This window comes from Dermacentor silvarum, chromosome 2 (assembly GCF_013339745.2).
Source record: "Dermacentor silvarum isolate Dsil-2018 chromosome 2, BIME_Dsil_1.4, whole genome shotgun sequence".
Lineage (NCBI taxonomy): Eukaryota > Metazoa > Arthropoda > Arachnida > Ixodida > Ixodidae > Dermacentor > Dermacentor silvarum.
In genome coordinates, this window is record NC_051155.1 from 191783157 (window position 1) to 191803313 (window position 20157).

At 48.0% G+C, this 20157-nt stretch overlaps 1 protein-coding gene across 1 annotated transcript in view; it reads left to right on the top strand.

Annotated features, from left to right (window-relative positions):
* LOC125943567 (uncharacterized) overlaps positions 1-19724 on the top strand; it is a 78456-nt gene extending 58732 nt beyond the window's left edge. Inside the window, exon 3 of the mRNA XM_049662989.1 lies at positions 19443-19724. Coding sequence (XP_049518946.1) covers positions 19443-19724 — 282 coding nt within the window. The remainder of the gene's footprint in view (positions 1-19442) is intronic.
* The last annotated feature ends 433 nt before the right edge of the window (positions 19725-20157 follow it).

Consider the following 20157-nt stretch of genomic DNA (forward strand, 5'->3'; position numbering starts at 1 on the left):
TAAAAGTATATAGATGACCCAGCCCCGACGTGTCTCAATTTGGCTCATCGAAGAACTTCCAGCCATCATCGCTGGCGCCATAAACGCAGCCATCGCCTCAATACAGGCGCCGCGACAACGGTTTGCAGACTTTCGCCTAATAACAAAGAACGACACAGTAAATAGCCAAGTACGCAGTAATCGAGCAGATGGTGTCTGGAGGATATGAACTGCGCGCGCGCAGTGCTACACACGCACACACACACACCTCGTCCGCCGCACAAGGCACGCGCAAAGTGTGTGCTGGTACGCGACACTCTGCAGCAGTCCGCGGGGCAATTTCGGGTAACAATTAGCCGAGGCGGCCGAACCTGGCGCTGCCCTTAAACGCCCATCCCATTAGGGTCGGGCCCGTCGAAAGGCCGTCAATTAAGGAGCGCCCGCCTGATAACGGGACCCGTCTGGCGCTCGCGCCCGTGCGCCAACAATCGGTATACGGCAAACCCCGTGCACGGGATAGGCGCCGCGCATAGGCCTTCCGTGGCATAGCGCTCAGGCCTCGCCGCCGCCCGAAGAAGGCGGCCATCGGGCGGGCACGTTCCACGGCTGTCGCCGCCTCTCGCGTTGGCGCCAGGCGACTTCTTTTAGCGCCCCCCTGGCGCATTCTAGGAGGCCTTATTTCGCCCCTGCTTCGACACTTTTATTTATTTGTTTGTTTGCTTTTAGTGCTACAGTATCTCTTAAGGGAAGGGTTCTTCGGCGCTGCCTGTCCTCTGACAAAGTGTTGCTTTTGGGAGTCGCCGTTAATGAGGCAGTTCTGTCTGCATTGGATTAGCGCTGATGATGGTCTCCTTCGGATGGTGGAGGCTATTATGCGTGGTAAGGTCCTCAAAAAAGGACAGAACTGGAGGGCCAGCTGGACTTTGCATACTGCATGCTTGGAAGTTTTCAACATCAGTGAGAGAGTACCTGTCATTAATATCGCTTTAGAGAGGAACCGGTACGTCCACAGCGCATGATCGAGTCGCCTTATTAGCTCGCCTTCTGTGGCCAAAAGAAGAGAAAGAAACAACAACAATGGGAACGAACATTCATGTTGCCTTGACTCCGTGATCTCTGCTGACATACCTGGGCGCGCCGAAAGGGTATCTTTGCTGTTGGTGGCTTCGGACGAGGGATTGATAATTGCAACAGAGCGTATTAGCCATCAGCCAAGATAAGCACAGTCACTATCTCTTTCTATCTCTCATCTAGCCTTTGATTTTTTTTTTTTTTTTTTGCGGTCACGCCATCGAATCGCTCATTTTCTCCTATTTACGAGCGCATATATTTCACGTGCGAGTTGCCAACTTAACCTCTTTCGCTTCGTTATTCACGATCGTGCTGACGAACCGTTGACTAACGAGAGCGGACTAACGAATGAATGACTCGGGACACTGTTCCGCAGCCTCATCTTCGGCAATACTCTTGCTGCTGGCACCGTTCCTTTCAGCGAAAACGAACCTTGCCAGCTCGTTTCGTGAGACGGGCATGCACTTAGCCGTTGTCGTTCCTCCTTTGTTTACAGGTATATGTATCCTTTCCTGCGAGTCTTCCTGCACTGGAGTGCACGTTTGTTCCTATAGCAGTACGCTGAATGCTTGCTCGTGCGTGCTTGTGTGTCTTTTCGCTTCGCCAACGCCCGGTAGCTCACGCCCGCTTGCTCCGCATCGCAAGGAAGTCGCGGGGACAGCAGCTCGAGACTCGCGGATATACGAAGCAAGCAGGCGGTTCCTCTCGGCCTGTATCGAGCGACCAAGATGCTCTTGCGTGTAACCCTGGGGCACGAAAAGGGGAAACGAAAGGAGGACCAGCGCATCAAAATGAGGAAGAAGATGAAAGAGGTAGAACTTGGATGGCAGGAAAGAAAAAAAAGAAAGAAACGACAAGAAAAAGACGCTGACGCTGAAAGACAACGGGTTCCCTAAGAAAGACAGCTGCGCCGGCGCTTGCAGTTCGAGCTGTGTAAAAGGAGGGTCTCGACCTCGAACCCGGTGCTCCTGTGCACAGCGCGATTACATAAGCCATGCGCGCACACGCTTGCGTGCTTACGCAAACAGCTCGGCCGTCTTCTGCACGCACGAATGCCCGTTTGCTCCTGCCGCTCTGTTTCTCTCGTTGCCCGGCATCCGCGTACTGGGCTGTGTGGGAGGCACGGCAAGGGGTCGCGACGTGGGACGGAAGGGAGATGATGTAGAGGACGTATGCGGACGCACACTTGTATACGAAGCGGCTCGCATTGTCCGTAGGGGGCAGTCTCTATCTCTGCTGTAGCAGGCGCGGCTGTTCCTTTGACTCGCTTGCTGTGCATGCGTAGGGAAACGTCCTCGTAATACGAGCAGGAGAGCGCGATCCCGCCGGCTTAGCCTCTTGCAACGGTCGAAGAACGCGGACTTTGTAGGAATGTTTGTGCCCGTTGCAATAACCATCCCCGCCTGTCCGACGTTCGCCCCTACGGTTTGTGTAAGTACAACATTTCGGGAGTTGCATAAGAAAAAAGCCAAATATAGGCGTTTCAACGGTAGCTCTCGGGAAAGATGAGAGCGGCGCTTCCTTCTTTCTTACACAATGCGAGGGGATAAGCGAGAGGTAACTCGTGCCCTTTTTTGCATATATACAACCTGGTATACAAGCTGGACGATGTATCTCTATAGCAGTTGTCGTCGGGCGCCTTATGGGAAGCCAGCCTTACTTTCTTCAGCAGCGTGAAGAGCGACGCGCCTTTCGTTCATGGATATGCGTATACCACTCGTGTCGAGTGCGATTTATCCGTAAGAAGCGCGGTGACTTCAGGCACTCATCGGTACGAGGGAAGTTTAAGGCCCTACGGAGAAGACTCTCAAAACCCGAGGCCAGGATTGAAGCAAAGCCTTCGAGCGAGTCGAGCCTTGATGGAGAGAGTGCGAGCGAGCGAGCTAGAGAGACAGAGAGAGAGAGAGAAAGAGAGAGCCGAGTTTTTGAACTCGATACCCATTCGCAAACGTTCATCCTGTTCTCTCTGCCCCTTCCCCCATCTTTTCTTTTTTTCTTCTTTGTTTTTTTTGTTTTGTTTACTTGTTTATTCCTTTGCTGCACCTTCAGGGATGCATAAGAATATTGACCTTTTTTTTTTCGTGGTTGTTTTGTTTCGCAGCTCTACTGGTTACCTATTTGCATCTGCTGCTCCTCCGTTTATGTTTACTGTTTCCGCTGGCAGCTTCCTGTCGCCATGCATTTCTTACCACTTTAGTGTAGATTTTTTGGTCTTTCCTGTTTTCAATCGGCACCCGTCGTCGGCCACGTCTTTCCCCTCCATTGAATGGATAACGCTCGCTGCTTACGGACGTTTCCTCCATTGTACAGTACAGGCGGAGGGCGCGCGTGCCCGAATGAATAGCGGCTCGTGTCGTGCGAATCGGGTGCATGCATACGAACTGTGGGAGCTTGGCCTGAGGGCTTCGAAGCCAAGCCCGCCGGGGTTGAATATATTTGTTGCACGCGTGCCTGCAGACAACGTTGCGCTGTGCGCTCGCCTGCAACCCGTACGTATATGCTTCTAAGCCCTGCGCATAATACTTTGTGTAGGCGCCTTGTTGGACCCCTCCTATGCTCGCTGCTGGGTTGAGCAAGCACTGGGCTCAAATGTTTATGGGCTGCCATATAGTCGTCGCTGTTATGGCGAGATCGCAGCAAATACAATGTTTGTGTGCAGAAACAGCGGCGTGTAAGTATGGCGAGGAGTGCCGATGAGGATGAAATGCCAGATATTCGTAGTTAGAACGGGGGGCGAGGGGGTGTGTGGGTTGCAGGGGACAGGGAGGTGGAGGGATCCGAATAGATTCGGCAAGACCCGCGGGGCCGATGTCGTTGGCCTTTGCATGCTAAAACAAGTGTGACGTATATGTAGGAATGCTGGTGGAGAGGGGAGAACCGTCACGGTATAAATGGCTCTGTTGAACCGTGTGGCAATAAGTAGGTTGTCTGAGAATGAATTTCCATGCTGTGTGATGCCCTTTGGCGTTGATGAACGAATGGACGAAATTGACGTGCGAGTGATTAGCGGTTTCTGTGCTCTGTTATCCTACTTTGTACATCTTACTTGGGACAGCTTTTTTTTTTTTTTTTTTTTGCTTTATGACTTCTTGGTGAAGAGTGAGTTTTTTTTTTTTTTTTTTTGCTTTATGACTGCTCCTCGGCAAAGAGTGAGTTGCACTGATATTGGCTCACATTTTGTCGGGACTGGTCTTGTAGTTCTGCATTATTTTTATTTTGGAGATAATCGTGATGTTCAGAAAATGAGTACCAAGGATGGTATCGAATTGAACGTGCCACGACATTAGCAGATGAGTAGGCATAATATCCACGTATAAATGTGGCAGCGGCACCAGATGATCGTCGCGAGTAGCCTCCATTGCGTAGTAAAGGAAAGTTGGCTCGTAATGCTGGTAATCTTTCCTTCTAACCAACCATCGCAATAAGAATTCAGCACCGGAGTCTAGAAAGTTGAGGCGTGCGGTGCTACACCGGTCGCACACTTTTGCATTACGCTGGCATTGGTGCAACTGTTCTTTGTCGCGCGGTGAAGGCGCCGCTTGAATAAACGCAACATACGTGCTGTTGTGGAGCGCGATTCTGACTGAACAGCAATGTCATGATTGGCGATACTTCTTTTGGGGAGAGGGGAAGGGGTGGGTGCATGACCCTCTGCGTATATATGTGAGTGTGGAAGCATTGGTTCCGAAACGTGCAAGCCATGGCTGCCTAAGTGTTCGTGGATTACGGCATGCCAGGAAGAACTATTAATATCCATGCTATATTTGTACCATTTGTCATTTTAAGAGAGCTAAAGGTAGAGAAACCTCTGCAAGAAATGAAAAAAAAAAATGTTCTGAAAATGGCTCCCACAGGGGCCATGGCCGTAAAAGCTGCGTCTCCCTGTAATGGTTTCGCGGCGTGTGCAGCTGTAATGATGGCGCTGCAAACATTAGTGCCTGTTGATGGCGACGTTTTCTTCGTCTTTCTTTTCATCCTGCTGCGCCTCGGAAGGGAAAGCAGGACCAAGAGCGTCCGCATTCAGGAAGGGGACAACTGTACGTGGAATGGAAATGAGAAATTAAGCGATCACGATTAATGCCCGTTGCGCGTTCGTGCATATCAATTAAGGGGCGTGCTCTCGGTTTGTTTTCGCTCGCGCGTTATGATTATAAATGACTTCTCGGTTTAGTTGACTGCACCCACGTGAATGGTTGGCGAGAAATTGTAGCGTATTTTCTGTCAGTCTTTCTTTCTTTTTTTTGCTCTCTCTATCTCTCTCTGTCTGTCTTGGTCTTTCTTCTTCTTTTTTTTTTAGGTTCCGTGGGTCGCAATTACAAGTTGTAAAGTTGGTGTTGTATATTTGTGTATATTTTAATCGCTTGCTGCGAAGGCACCGACGACGTAACTTCCTTCTTAAAGGCATCTAACTTCGCTTAAAGCGCAAGAGCTCCCTTTCCTTGCCACATATATAGTTCTGTCATCCTTTTGAAATAACGAAAAGGACGAAGAAACGTTCCTGAGGTCGTTCGCACATGTATGGCAAACGCTTTAGCTGGCGCTCCACTCCCTTGTTTCGTCGTCAAAGCTTCCTGAAGACAGCTGTCAAAGAGCTTGGTCAAAAAGCTGATGAGGCGCATCATATTATATTTTATCCCACGTACTGAAATCAAAGTGGTCTATAGGGGTGGAACAGAGCGGAGTCCGCTGACGAGGCAAAATTATTAACATTTTTACACTTGGCGTCGTCGTTATGACAATAAGGTCGTCCACGGGTAACTGGCAGGTTTAAAGCAGGAGGCGCACGTTATTCGATCCCGCGTATGACTAGTCGTACCAAAAGCCGCGTCCGGTGAGGTTTAATCAGATTCAAACAGGTACCAGGAGTTGTAGCAGCTACCATTTAGATGCTACGTATGTGGGAGCCGACGCCGCGTCGTGCATTCTGTACCCGTGCTTATGCCTTACTTGCGTACACCCGTGTCAAGGAAACATTTATATATGTCGTGGTAAAGCTGGAAAATGTGTCACACGAATTTTTTTTTTTTTTTTAATGCGATAGCCTTAAGGGCGCCGTGCCGCAGAACATCCGGTGTCGGTGTCTGGCGTCGGCGTCCCCGTGAGCGAAAATACCGTATATATTTAGCTATATGTATATGCCACGCCTTGCTATATGACATGCGGAATATGCGGGTTATATTGCCACACCGTTCCATCGCGAAAGTTGCTCATACCTTGTTTTACATTCTTGACAAAGTTATTCTCGGAAGTTTGATATTGACACTCCACAGACAAATGTCATGAAACAAAACACCGACAGCACATACCTTTTATGGCAAATCTCCTCAGAATGAAAAATTAAAAGTGCTAAACAATAACAAAACCCGGAAATTATGTAATTTTTCTGGCGCGGCTGTGCGTCACGACCTCTGGGATCGAGCCACGCAAGAGGCCGCGCTTCTACCGGAAAGCTCGCCTTCGTGCATAGCGTTCGTCGCCAGCGTTTCCCGATAAACATTACGATTACATAAGCTGCAGTTGCCGGGAAACGTGAGAAGCAGTCAGGGGATATTTGAATGCTATCGCGTTCCACTCTTAAAGGCGAAGCTTAAGCGTACTTCCATTTTTCCTGTCATTGCTTGTTAAACATATTGTGACGTTCATTGGTTATGATACGTCGCGAGAAGAAATTATTTTGACTCAACTGGGCGAACCGGTTAGTGCATTTTGCTTGCGTGCCTGCTGCCTCATCGCGCCTGCTATGGGCGTTCAGCTGGTAAGTGACCGACGTGAGGTGCCAATGGCAGGCATACGTTGGAGCGCTGTGCATAGTGTAACAAGCGTGCACATACGTTTAGGGAAAATTAACGACACGACTAAACCTTTTCCTTCTACTTCCATCTTCCCTTACTATATATTTTTATCGTGCTTACTTATTCACTCGAGTTTGACGCTTTTTCAACCGGTCTGTTATCTCCTTTGATTTTGGAAGCAGAAAGAACCATGTGTGTGTGGGTGTGTGCGTATGCGTTGCTAAATGAAAGTAGAATAAAAATCGGGCATACATTGGATGTGCTGCCGTATTCCTCGTAATGAAGAGAAATGAACATTTCTGTCTTGTTGTAAGGCTGTGTTTTGTTACCATAGTGTTAGCACAACGTTCCAAGGAACAACGTTTCGGGTGGGGAATTTAGCGAATAAATCTCCCTGCGGTGCCAGCCTAGGAGTGCATAATGAATCAGAAACGATAAAGGGGGAAAGAATAATAAGATTGAGGGGAAGACAGAGGAAGAGAAGGAAGGGAGAGACGGCTTACTGGTACGTTACTGTAATGAAGAATACAAAGCCCTTTGAAACTTGGAAGAAAAAATGCGGAAGGTGGCGGGGGGGGGGGGGGGGGGATGAGGTCTTTGGTTTCTTGAGTTCTTTGGTTGCATGTTTACTTTTCTTTCTTTCTTCTCTCAAAAAGGTGAATGAGCTGTCAGGCGTGTACAGTGTGGTTCAACGTTAAAGGGAACACACAAATGTGCCACTCTAGCTGCAAGAGCCGGCTGCATGATAGGTCAGTGCAATGCATTGTACAGATGTGTAAGAAAGGTGTCAGCTCCACCAACCACAAGTGATTTGTTGCAAATCCGTGTGCATTGTACGCTTGCTAGAGAGAAAAATTAGCACATGCTCTACACTCATGTGTCTCTTTAACAATGGGCAGCATTGTACTTCGCTGTTTAATTTCATGGGCTGCGCTTTTTTTTTTGGAGTACGATGATAACCGTTATGTGTCACGTTGCTTTAGCACCTAATGTATGCGCAGGTGGGAGCGTATTTCAAAGGTATAAGGAAACTTTTGAACTACCAATTTACCTCATAAAATATGTTTTTATGTATGTCATAAATATGTTTTTATGCAACCCCACGGACTCCTCTACCTATAGCAAAATAATTATGCCTCTACATTTTGCCGTTCAAAGGTTACAGGCCACGTTGTAGCGTACACCGTACTTGGTGAAATCGAGACTGATAGGTTTCAGTGTCACTTTTTATTTCCTTTTTCCTTTTTTAGAACAAGAATATATCTAAGTTGAGCGTTACTTTTGGCTCATATCAATTAAATGTTGTAAGAAACGTAATATTTTAAAATATTTGTTTAATCTCTCGCATAAAGCTCACATAAGGAGGCGCTTCAATGGCATGATTTGGCAAGATCCTAAGGAAACGGGGTGTAAGAAATTACTCGTCAGCATTCGAGATAAACAAGAGACGGTTAGAGTATTGGTAGAAAAAAAGGAGGCAAGAGATTGATAGAACTGTGATGTTACAGGCATAGGTATCTGTTGAATATATAGATAAACGTTTTAGTGAAGAAAGAAAAAAAATCTAAGAAATATGGGCAAAATGCTGGACCGCTATAGACATAGTAAAACCTGATTAGATCAAGCAAGCTAATTGACTATTTGATGCCGGCCTGGTTCAAGTAAGCGCCAATAAAACTATAATCATCATCATTGGCAAAGTGTTCCAAAAACTGTACCTGAGCCTGCCAATCCTCAAGTTTGGCCTCTGAAGCTGTCTACCACTATAGCAGCAGAAACCACGCAACTTTAGATGTCTTGCGGCAAATCGGAATTGAACTTGGTTCATTCGGTGCTAAAGCTTGCCATGTGGAGGATCACTGTTTTCGTATGAAGGCATATTACAAATGGTCTGATGGAGCAAAGGAAGCAAGGGGAAAAAAAAAGAGAGCTGATAAACGGACAAAACAGAACAAGGAGAAAGTTCAAGGACAGCCTTGCTACAAGTCGGGAGAGAGAGAGAGATTCAACTTTAATGGTGCCAGCAATTCATGAGGGCGGACGCAGCCTCCCTCCGCCTAGCAGACGGCCGAGAACCCCTGGGTCTCAGCGGCTGCCTCGGCTAGCTGGACGGCCCAGACCTGGTCTTGCTGGTCTGAGCTGAGCAGCAGGGTCTCCCACTGCTGCCGGTTTTGAATTTTGCGGCCCGCGAAAGGAGCCGCCTTCGAGCATGCCCATAGAATATGTGGCAGATCCGCCCTACATTTACATAATTTGCATTGATCGTTGTATTGCCCTGGATAGAATCTACTGGCACTTTGTACTTGCATGGTACATACTTGGTACATTGCACTATGTCCATACTAAGGCGTGCAATGAACTAGGCTTATTGAATTCAACTAATAATTAATCTGTATTATGGTCTGCTATTTCACAGTATAGGCTGGTGAAAAGCTGCTATTTCTGTGTATCTTTAATTTTTGATGGTTAACTCCCCTAAGACGGATCACATATGTTTTCATTATTCTAGTTCATTACACAGCCCATAGGTATACCTGCATAAATTCCAAAGCATGATGGGATACATCGATTGGTTTCAAAGGAACCAATGCTGGCACGAGGGGTAAATATTTGGAACTTTTTAAAGAGAAACATTGAATTAAAAAAAGTAACAATGTATTTTTGCGTAACTTTAAACACATCAATAGCATTAAAACGGTCTTCCTAACAAAAAAAAAAAAAACTGTAGTACCATAAATTTATTCCCTAAGATAACACTTTTCTCTGCAACGTGTCTTCATACCTTAAATTATAAGACCTCTGGAAAAGTTGGCGCACCTGAATCACTTTACGGCGCTGTTTCTTTACGCTCCAAACGAATTTCTAATCAACTGAGCTCTTAGGGAGTTAGCTCAAGTTTGATTAACGAATCAACAGGGTGTACACGTAATTATTTCATCTAGCCGTGCTACTAACAACCAGCGGTAGAGTATGTCTACGTAGTGCCGCCATTAACTGCGAAGTCATGTAGATGTTTAAACGGGACTTGCATGCGTACACGCCCTGTTCGAAATGAAAGGTATTATTGAACAATGTTAGCACAGTTTCCACCATAACAACCCATAGCCTTGTGTCATATCCTTGTTCGCGCAAAGTGTGCTATGTGCAAGAATGCAGCGCTAAATTTTTACATCTGTATGCATTCTGCATGACGAGTGCGCCTTGAATACTGCGCTTTACTGCACGTCCAATAAACAGCAACAGGGTACGTCTGCGCGACTGATGCTGGACGCGATTATATTCTTTCTGTGTCCTATAGCAGCTGTCCAGCCACCTAAAGTTAAGCCTAGAGCTTCTTTTTTTCGGGTTGTCCTTCGGACAGCTGAGTTAGCGTTGCTCTGGTTTCTGAGTTTGCGTTATAGTGGTTTGTGGGAACGTGCCTTCGTGAACGATGAACAGATCAGTCAGCGCGATATAGAACGAGCGCTTCGCTTCCAGCGTCAGGTTCAATTCGTTGGAAAGGCGCAATGGCGGCAACTTTATCTGCCTTCATTTTCTCGAGGGCGGCGGCAGCAGCCGCTAGAATTGCGATGGCGTTCTGGCGTCGTTCCAATTTCCCGATACCATGACTGGGGGGCCTCCGAACTGGAGTTTCAAACGCAACGTAAAAACGCGTGAAAAATAACTGCGCTCGCATTCCGACGTGCTGTTTCTTGTTCTTTTTTTTTTTTTTTTGCGCCTGCTTGGACAAGTGAGCGATGGTATCCATAGTATATATCGCGAGTGGTTACTATTGTTTTTCAGTATTCGTTTTTCGGTTAAGAGTGGTGCCCACTTGCGCGTATTTGGGACGCTGTTTTGATTGATTGAAACCGAAGATTGAACGTGCGTGGAGCCGCGATATTCTTTTTCTTGGGAAAGCTATTACGCTACTTGTATAAGTGAGCTTTCTCTATAGTTGTGATTATTCCATATTGATGGGTTTTTTTTTTTTTTTTTTTGCAACGTAGGGAAGCATGCGGCTAACTATATAGAAGTTATTTGCCCGAATCCGACTTGCCGTTTGTTGCCGTTTGTTGCGTCGATTTGTGCGTGTATCGCAAGAAAGACGTTCGACATAATCTCCACTGTTCTCAATTTCGGGAAGACGGCCGTTGTTGAATTCGGCAGTATACTATAGTGCGGGGACATCTCGGCGTTTCTGATTTGCGCCGTGAAAAATCGCGCTGACCAGCCAGTGTAGAGCAAAAGCTATAATAGAGCGCCTTGCGAAGGGCGCAGGTGCGAGTGGCTGCCATATTTTCTCGGAGCTTCGATCTTTCTTTCCTTTGTTCGCGCTCGGAAATAGAGCCCGCTAAGCTCGTAGCGAGGCCAAGAAAGTGCGATCTTGGCTAAAACGGGAGAGCTGGGGCTGAATAGAGGACACAAAAAACAAAAAGCATGCAGGAAAGCGTTCTTATATCGATGCCCTGATGCCGTCTTGCTCTGCGTTGGAAGCAAAACGGGTGTAGGTGCATGAACCGTGAAGGCAGGCACACACCGAGTGCACTTTGATAAATAGCGGCGCATTCGAGCGCGACGCAAGTTCAGCTATATTTTCCGTATAGTTCAGTTTCCCCTTTCTTTCTTCTTTTCTTCTTCTTTCAGTTCCTTTATGCGATGGACGTGCTCTGCCGTGTAGCGGCATTTTGTTCTCGGGATCTCGAGCAGGTCCGTTATACAAAGCGATGGAGAACTGAAGAGAGGCAGTTGCACAAGAACACGAGAGAATTTTGGCCAAGCGATTGTTGCGAGGAATTAAATACACCTCGATGGAGCGCTCAATAAAGGAGTCCTCGTTGCGCCAGCCATGCTGTGACTTGAAACTGATCTTATATGTTTTAATTCGCCACAACCCGCGAAAAACATGTCTCATTTTAAACAACCTTAACGCGTTTCAATGCTCGTGGGCTTAGTGTGCTGCTGAAACTTTCCATTATACAGTGGCGTATACGCCACAAGTAATACCATATATGGTATTCTATAATGCCCGCATTCAGCTGCTGTGCTTTCGCGTAGTACCTAATCACTTCTTTTACATTATTTTGAGTAGTTGAGAAGGCTTAAAAAATTCACTATTGTATTAATGTTCCCGTTATAACTGTGGTTGAGCGAGCAGAAATTAAACTTAGGGGCCCAATTTTTATTAGTTAAATCATCAGAAGCCAACAAACAAAGGCACGAACGTTTCTTATAGCGTCTTATGATTTCTTTCTCGCGCTCTCTCTCTCTCTCTCTCTCTCACTTATATATATATATATATTATATATATATATATATATATATATATATATATACATACTTTTTTTTTCTCTCCGGGGAAGCGCGAAATATGAACCACAAGGAAGAGACTGTGGACACAGTTTGTGGTTCACAGTTTTTTAGTATATAGCACCTGTCCCGCCCGTATTGTCTTTCTCATTGTCGCGTGTTTTGCGCTACAAGCTTTTCCAAATATGCTTCACCAGCTGGTGAAATGGACATCACTCTCGACAGCGGTCCGCGTTGAAACAATTTCTGTAGCTATTTCGGTGATGTCAGCAGGCGTATTCACCAGTAGGAGATTCACCCTATATGTAAGTAATTCCGAACGCAAACGCGTTACGCTACATAGCGGCAAGCTGTAACGCATAGCGTCCCGTATACCACGCCCGCGTGGCTACGTATATACGCGCCGGATTCCTCTGGCGATGCCATGCTCTTCAAGGTGCGACGCGGCGTTTGCGCTCCTCCTCACATTCTGAAAGCGCGTTGCAAAAAAAAAAAAAAAAAAAAAAAATGAGGAAGACAAAAGAAAGACAGGAAACGTAATAATAATAATGATAAAGCGAAGAATGCAAGGCTCGGAACTCTCGGTGGGGCCATCAAACGACGCGACGTGCTTCTATAGCTGCCGCTCTCGAAATTTGTCTATGGCGTCGAGAGAACTGCACCTCGCGAAATTCGTTATACTGCGTTGTCTCGAAAGGGCAAAACGTAAGTGTACAACGACGCGTAGCACTTTAGCCTCCTGAAGGAAAGAAGGAGGCTCTGGACCTAAATGCCCGAGGACAACTCCTATGGCGTTCTCCTTTCTATACCTATAGCGTGGCGCCCTGGGACGGGGCTTATGCCTGCCATCCTTCATTTGACGTCGACTGGCGGTTGTATAGGGCATGGTGGAAAAGGAGGGAGAGCGGGCGATTTTTAGGGCTTCTATGTCGATGCATCGCGTCACCCGATGCTTTTCTTTCCCTTTTTTTTTTTTTTCTTCCTTCGTGCGCTGGGGAAGGCGCATCATCGTCCGTCTACTGAGTGCGCGCGCGAGTGCGTGCGTGCGTGCGTGCCAAGGCGTCGTGTGTCGCACGGAGTTTGCACCGTGAGTTTTTTCCATGGGATGAGTGCGTAGCCTCGTCCCCTTCTTAAGGGCGTGGTGGTGGTCAAGGAATTTGCTGTCGCTCGCGCAAGTTTTTGTGCCTTGCCCTTGGGAAGCTTTATGGGTCGTAAACCGGAAAACTGCTCGCGAAAGTGCTTTCTCGCGGTGTCACACTTGCCTCTCGTCGTCCTGCTCTCCGGCATCCTCTTGCGTTTCGCGGGGAAAAGAAGAAGGATGGTGTCGGTCCAAAATGTGGCGCGTTCTCTTCGAGAGAGAGAGAGAGAGAGAGAGAGAGAGAAATGCTTGTTGAAATGCCGTGCAAGCATTTTTTTTTTTTGTTGCGTATTTCGCATTTAGAAGCCTTCCTCGACATTGTTTGTGGACGACCAGGCATGGGACGTCGTCATTCGTTTATCTTCAGGACGCGTGAAGTTTGCGCTCTTGATGTTTGATAGCAAACGCTTTGATGTATTTTTTGTGGGCCTCTTTTCGCGAAAGCGCAGTGTTTGCCTGGATTCGTATATAGGTATAGTATATGGTAACGACGTGTTTTTGCATGCTCTTTGTACTACGTAGTGCGAATCAGAGTGCGCTGTTAGTCAAAGTAAAATATTAAGATAGCATACGTTGTTGGATTACCCTCCTAGAACACCAGATATGTTACCATTGGTGAGACCGCAAAGTCTGTATGTGAGACAAAGCAGGAGAAGCGTAAGACCGGCGGCCACTCACCTATGAAATTCTCGCACCAACTTCCCGTGTCCTCGTACAGCATTGCAACGTCCTACGAATACTAGTTAGGTGTTCAATTCAAAGGAAGCGCTGTGTTGTATTTCTAACTAATTGAGAGAGATATGCATATGACAAGCGCATTAGATTTTTTTTCTTGTACAGAACAGACCGTAATACTAAAAATGCCACGGAAAATTTGGTTCACACATGTGACTGACGCGCAGTAGTTGATCGATATGTGAAATTCCGCGTTGTTAACGCGGAATTCTGAAATGAGTAGTCTGGCCTATATTGTCGCGGCAAACTAGGCAATCAATCAATCAATCAATCAATCAATCAATCAATCAATCAATCAATCAATCAATCCGTTACTTTACTTTACTTCCAATAGAAATTAGGGGTCCTTCAGGCTAAAAGCGGTTGAAAACCACTTAAGAGTTCCTGAGGGCCCGCGTATGCGGTTCACCCAGCGCCTCTGTTTCGCCCTCTGTCCATCTTCCAGCACCCCAACGCAGGCCGCGGAGCCGCGCTTTCCCAAATTAAGTTTTAATTAATTCATTCATGCATACATTCATTTCATTAGGCGAACAGATGCAGAGGCAGCTTTTAATACGAGTGTACAACTAGCCTGATTTATTGTGCCACTTTTTTTTGTGGCGTTATAGGTAGCTTTTGCAGAGCACTTGTTTGGGGGCGGGCCATAGCCATGTTAGGTTGAAAATTAAGATTTGTGGATATGGGCATGGGTCAGCAATCCGGACTGGTAAGGGCAGATTAGTTGGTCTAGCGGGTAAGCCCCAGAGTTCTAATTAAGGGCAAATTAGATGTGAGAGATGCCGAAGTCACGAGATCGAATGCCAGCCGCGGCGGCCGCATTTCAATGGGGGTGAAACGCAAATGACGCCCTTGTATCGTGCATTGGGTGCACGGTGAAGAACCTTATAGGTGGTCAAAGTTAATCCGGAGTCCCTTACTACGGTGTGTCTCATAATCAAATCGTGATTTTGGCACGTAAAACGCCAGAATTTAATTTAGATGGGAGGGATTTTAAGAAAAAAAGTTTAGCATTCTTCTTTCTACTGGTCTTCTTTGTTAAATTGGCAGCCCCTGATGTGATTCTTCGCTGAGATTATGCAACTGCGCTCTGATTGTGCGCTGTATGCCGGCTTGGAGCGGACGCTATAGGCCTTGACGTTTGTTCTAAACGAGGCCTTGATGTTTGTTCTAAACGCACCAGTCGCCAATCACTTTTACTTAAAAAAAAAAAAATGCTCTCTCGTAGTCAATGTAAGCACACCGTCGAAATTCAGGTTTTCGTTCTTGATAAGAGCCTGTGTCTCTGAACCTTGGCCCGAACGTTACATGGGAGCGGTCAGCGAGGGGACGCCTGGGCGGAGGCGCTGCGATATCGAATAGTACTGCGAGCGTCGAAAGGAACAGTTGCCCTAAAAAGGCCCGAGGAGACAAAAGGAAAACGTTGCCGCTGTAAAAGCGAAGGAAAGGAAGCAGACAGACGGATGGAGGGTAGTGTAGGGACGAAAAGGGACAGAGATAAGAGGGGGGGAGCCCTCGGCGCGCGGCAACAGCGCGCGGGCGATGGCGACGTAAGAATGAGGGATTGGGCGCCGGCGCGCTGCTTGCTCCCGTATATATGTGCGCGCCGTGCGATGCTGCGCCGCGGAGGAAGAAGAAGTAGAGGAGGAGAGGCATCGGTTGGTTCTCCGATCCATTTGTCACTGCTGATTCGGCCCCTTGCGCTGCTAAAGTGGGTGCGCGGCCAGCAATAACAATGGTGCCGGCGACGACGGAGGCCAACGAAATGTTCGTGTAGCAGACACGGTCGAGTAGAAAGAACAAGAAAACGAGGGAGAGAAAGAAAGAGAGAGAGAGAGAGAGCGCAGGAGTGAGCACGTGCTCGTGCCGCCGCTGCTTCGCCACAGCGCAGCACAACGGGCGAGCCGAGCGAGGCATCAGCTCCTGCGAACGGAAAACGACGCATTACTTCGGCGTTCTCGAAGCGCGCAGATGCGCGCTCTGACAGGAAGTATCGTACGCAGCTCTTTTTTTTTTTTTCTTTTTTCGGGGAGGCTCACCGAACGCGGCGAAATAGCGCAGGTTCCTCGCTAGGGTTGCCAGGGCCGAACAATGGGAGAGGGATCACGACGAGGGTGTATAGTGCGGTTGGGGCTTGGCGATCTGAAGGCTATACTACTGATCTCTGCTACATCGATTAATTTCTGCCCCGCGGGAGCGTTTGATGAAACGACGTACATTGCGGATGACGTCCGCCGCTGCCGCGCGTTTGGAGTGACGGATATGCCACGTCGGTTATTTGTCGATGGTCTTCCGAAACATTTATTCTCGGCTAGTCCGTGGCCGAACTATTGGGACACCTGCAAATGGCAGGCGACACCGGGTGTGAGAGCATGTTAGAGCATTGGGAGATTTGGGGCGATATACGGTATACAAGCATGTAAGAGCCGATCTAGTTTTCTTTCTTTTTTTTTTTGTGAGCTTGACAAGGTGCAGCCCTTACGCATTGGGGGGCCATGTTGCCCAAATTTTTTCGGTCGCGCGTAATCCACGCGATCCCTTTGTACCGAACGAGCGAAAGCGATTGCTTTCACAATGCATTTATTTGCTCGCGCAAGTACGTTACCGACCTCGGTTCCGTCTATAGTCATCACCACTGTCGCTGTTGCCGCTGCTCAGGCTTGGTTGGGCCGCGCACTCATGAATGCAGTCGTCCTCCGTGCCTACCACGGCGTTAGATGGGCCTGTGCATGATATTTTTCACAAAAATGTCCGTGGACGTCACATGCCACGCGCCCAGGGCCAAAAAGCCGACAAGGTGCAGCGATGATCTGTGTTTCATTTTTTTTAACAGTATTTTTTCCCCCGAATTTCGGGCAGCGAAGTTGGGTGTGTGGCTCTTACAGGAGCGCAGCCCTTACTGGAGTGTATGCGGTACTAATGGCACCTTCGACTGTTTCAGAGGGGTCTCGCCGTGCTAAAAGGTCGTGCAAAAAACACCATACAAATAGTATTAATGTGACTAAGCGCACTCTAATAACGATGATCATACTTACTCTTCACAATTGCAACCTGCTCGTGCTCGAAGACGTACTAGTTGCCGTCTGACGTGACCTTCGTAGCGCTGCTGCCAGATGGCTCTGAAACGACTAGTCGAAGATGCCATGTACATTTTATGACTTGAATTTTGTTGGTTATATTGTTTGCGATAGAAACGACTGGCTGCGACGCTAAAATTGCTCCAGCTCAAGTCTACCTCTCAGCCTTTCCTGCAAATAAAATATCTCTCCAGCCTTATAGGAGAATTTTCCAAAACAAATTTGGCCAGCGTAGAATGCTCGCGTAATTGATGTCTAAAAATGCGTTTCTGGACTTTTTTTTTTTTTCAGCCATGCTCGTTCCCAGATTACGACAAATGCTTTTTTGCTTCGCCGTGACGTCAGCACGCCGAAGATTAGATAGATAGATAGATAGATAGATAGATAGATAGATAGATAGATAGATAGATAGATAGATAGATAGATAGATAGATAGATAGATAGATAGATAGATAGATAGATAGGAAACACAAATGAATGTCACTACCTTCCCGTCGCCTTTTGTTTATTTTTATCGTTCTATAAACTGACCGGAGGCACGGGGCTCAAGCAGCTTCCGCAGGAGGCGTGTTAAGGCGGTATATATAACGAGGCGCTCCATCGAGAGGTGTCGACTTTCGCACGTTACGGACGCGCCGCCGTCAGTGAATCGCCCTTACATCCTCTTCCTCAGTCTCGGCTGTCCGTCGCCCGGGGGGCCCGATCTCAACGCGACGTCCGCCCGGAAGAGCCTGTCACGGGCTGCGCCCGTGGGAGAGACCCCCCCAAGGGGCCCGCGCTTCATGTCGCGCGGCACGGCCTGCATGAGTGTCGCGCGCACTTCCGTATCAATAAATGTAGGGAAGGAGGGGGACGCGCTCATCCAGAGCGTATGGCCCCGGACCGACCGCGTGTCTGTGTCAAGCGACCGCAAGAGGCGCACGGGCTATTGGGGGTTGAGAGAGGGGGGGGGGGGGGGGGGCAAAGCCGGTGGTGAGGCACTGGAAGGAAGGAACGGAGGCTGCGGGAAACAGCGCGCAATCAAGCTGAGTAATGCAGGCAGGCCATCATCCCTGCCTTTCGCGGCAGGCGCGACGCCGCGGGATGATGGAAGATTCCAAGCAGTGCCAGAGCTTCGGCCGCGTCTTTGCTTCAGTCACCGGGGGGAAGAAAGCGCGGGATTCGGCGCGACGTTTCTCTCGAAGTTCGCCTGACGGGTCCGCCTGTCCGAGCGTAGTATGCCTGTCTGTCGAAACGGGCTGTAGCGTTCAGCGCACCGCACTCCCCTCCGTCCCCCTTCCATCCGTTTCTGCCACCGTCCCTGACAGTGCACCGAATGCTTGCGGTTCTTTCGTACGACCGCGGTCTCATCGAAAAAGAAAAAAAAAAAAAAAGGAAAAGGAAAAGGAAATACACGTACGTGTATTTTTGTGGCTTCTTGTGGGTCTTGCTGGGAACGACGGTTCGTCGGGCGTCCGTGATTCGGTCGTTAATTAAAGTGCGATGTCCGATTTTTATGCGTCTGCGTTGTGCTTCGCGCGTCGTCGTTGCTGCGTGCGCTGCTGGGCTCGTGGCATGCTGGGCGCCATCCGTTGAACGCCCCCCTGTTTTGACGGCAGCCGGCGGTGGTTGTCGAAGCGACGGAGACCGCCGAAAAGCGTTCGCGCGGAAATTGTCTTTTTTTTTTTTTTTTTGCTTGCAGAAGCGCCGGGCGTCGTGCTATTACACAGTACGTAAACTGTGCTGGTTCCAGGGCGTGTCGCCACGCTTGTGTGCGCCAGAATGCGCATATGACTTTCCCTTTTCTTTCGTCCGTCGTGTCAATGAGGAGCGCGCGCGTAGTGATAAATTGTTACACTCGCACTTCATCAGTGCTGACAAAGTTGCTGGAATGGTTGCGCTGTTTCGTTGACCGTGAAAATCAGTTTCGGTGGACACAGGAAATAGCTTTTCAAGTTGTTCTTCAAGAGCAGTCGTTGCCGGCGAGTTATTGTTTACAGAAAAGCTTGTTCCCCGATTGCAGTGTACGTATCTGTATTATACTAGTTTTCGGTTCATTTCTGTTTGGCGCTGTTGCAGTTGGTTTTACATGTCTCAGGAAATGTGAGCTGCTCGTGTGTGTACACGAGCCCTCTATTCCTTACCTTTGTTTTCGCAAGTTTAATTTTGGCTGCATATAAGAATACAAGGACCAAATAACTTTGAGCGCACTGATCCAAATAGACATCGAAGAAAACTCAGATATGCGTCAGTTGTTGCTAGAGCACGTATGCTTCCTTGATTTTTTTTTTGTCTTCTCTATATATATCCTCATATCGTTGTGTTTATGGCGTCCGTCAAAACGTATTATTTATCCCGGTGCCCGTATTTTCGTGTCTGGTGCAGTTGGTGCTGGTACCAGACTACTGCGACCCTGCCGACTTGAAGGAGCAGTTCCGCAAGGAGATCGGCGCGCGACGTCGGGCGGCCGCCCTCGCCACCGCGGCGGCCGGAGTCGTCGGCACTCTGGACGACGACTTCTACTCGACGCCCTACGAGACTCAGAGCCGCCCTTCCGCAGTCGCCAAAGGTGCGTGTGCGTCTTCACAAAAGCACATTTCTGCAAAGGGCACACCTTCTTTTGCAAAGAAAACGTTATTCAAGTTTTTTTTTTACTCATTAGCTTAAAAGCGTTCTCTGCGGTGATTCAATCCTTCAATCAATGGGTGGTTGGTTGGTCTCTACCCGCTAACGCTAAGAGATGGGATGTGGTGCACGTATAACGGGCCGTTGCCTTCCTCCGTGGTCAACGGCTTTCACCATTTCCAAAATTAAACGTGACACGGCATGCTAACTTAATCTGATACAACATTAAGCTAGATGCATGCGACACTGCATCTCAAGCGTGTAATCATTTTTTTTTTCGCCGGCTTTCGAGAAGACTGATACTCCATGTGAGACATACCGCTGCATTTTCACAAAGCGAAAAGTGAATGCGGAACACATTTTAAAGTCCATTAGATGACGCAGCAAACCAGGATGAAAAGTGAATGCGAGCGACCGCCATGTGATGTTAAACCTGTATCTGTCTGTTTAGACGAAGAAGAGGTGCTTTTATCTG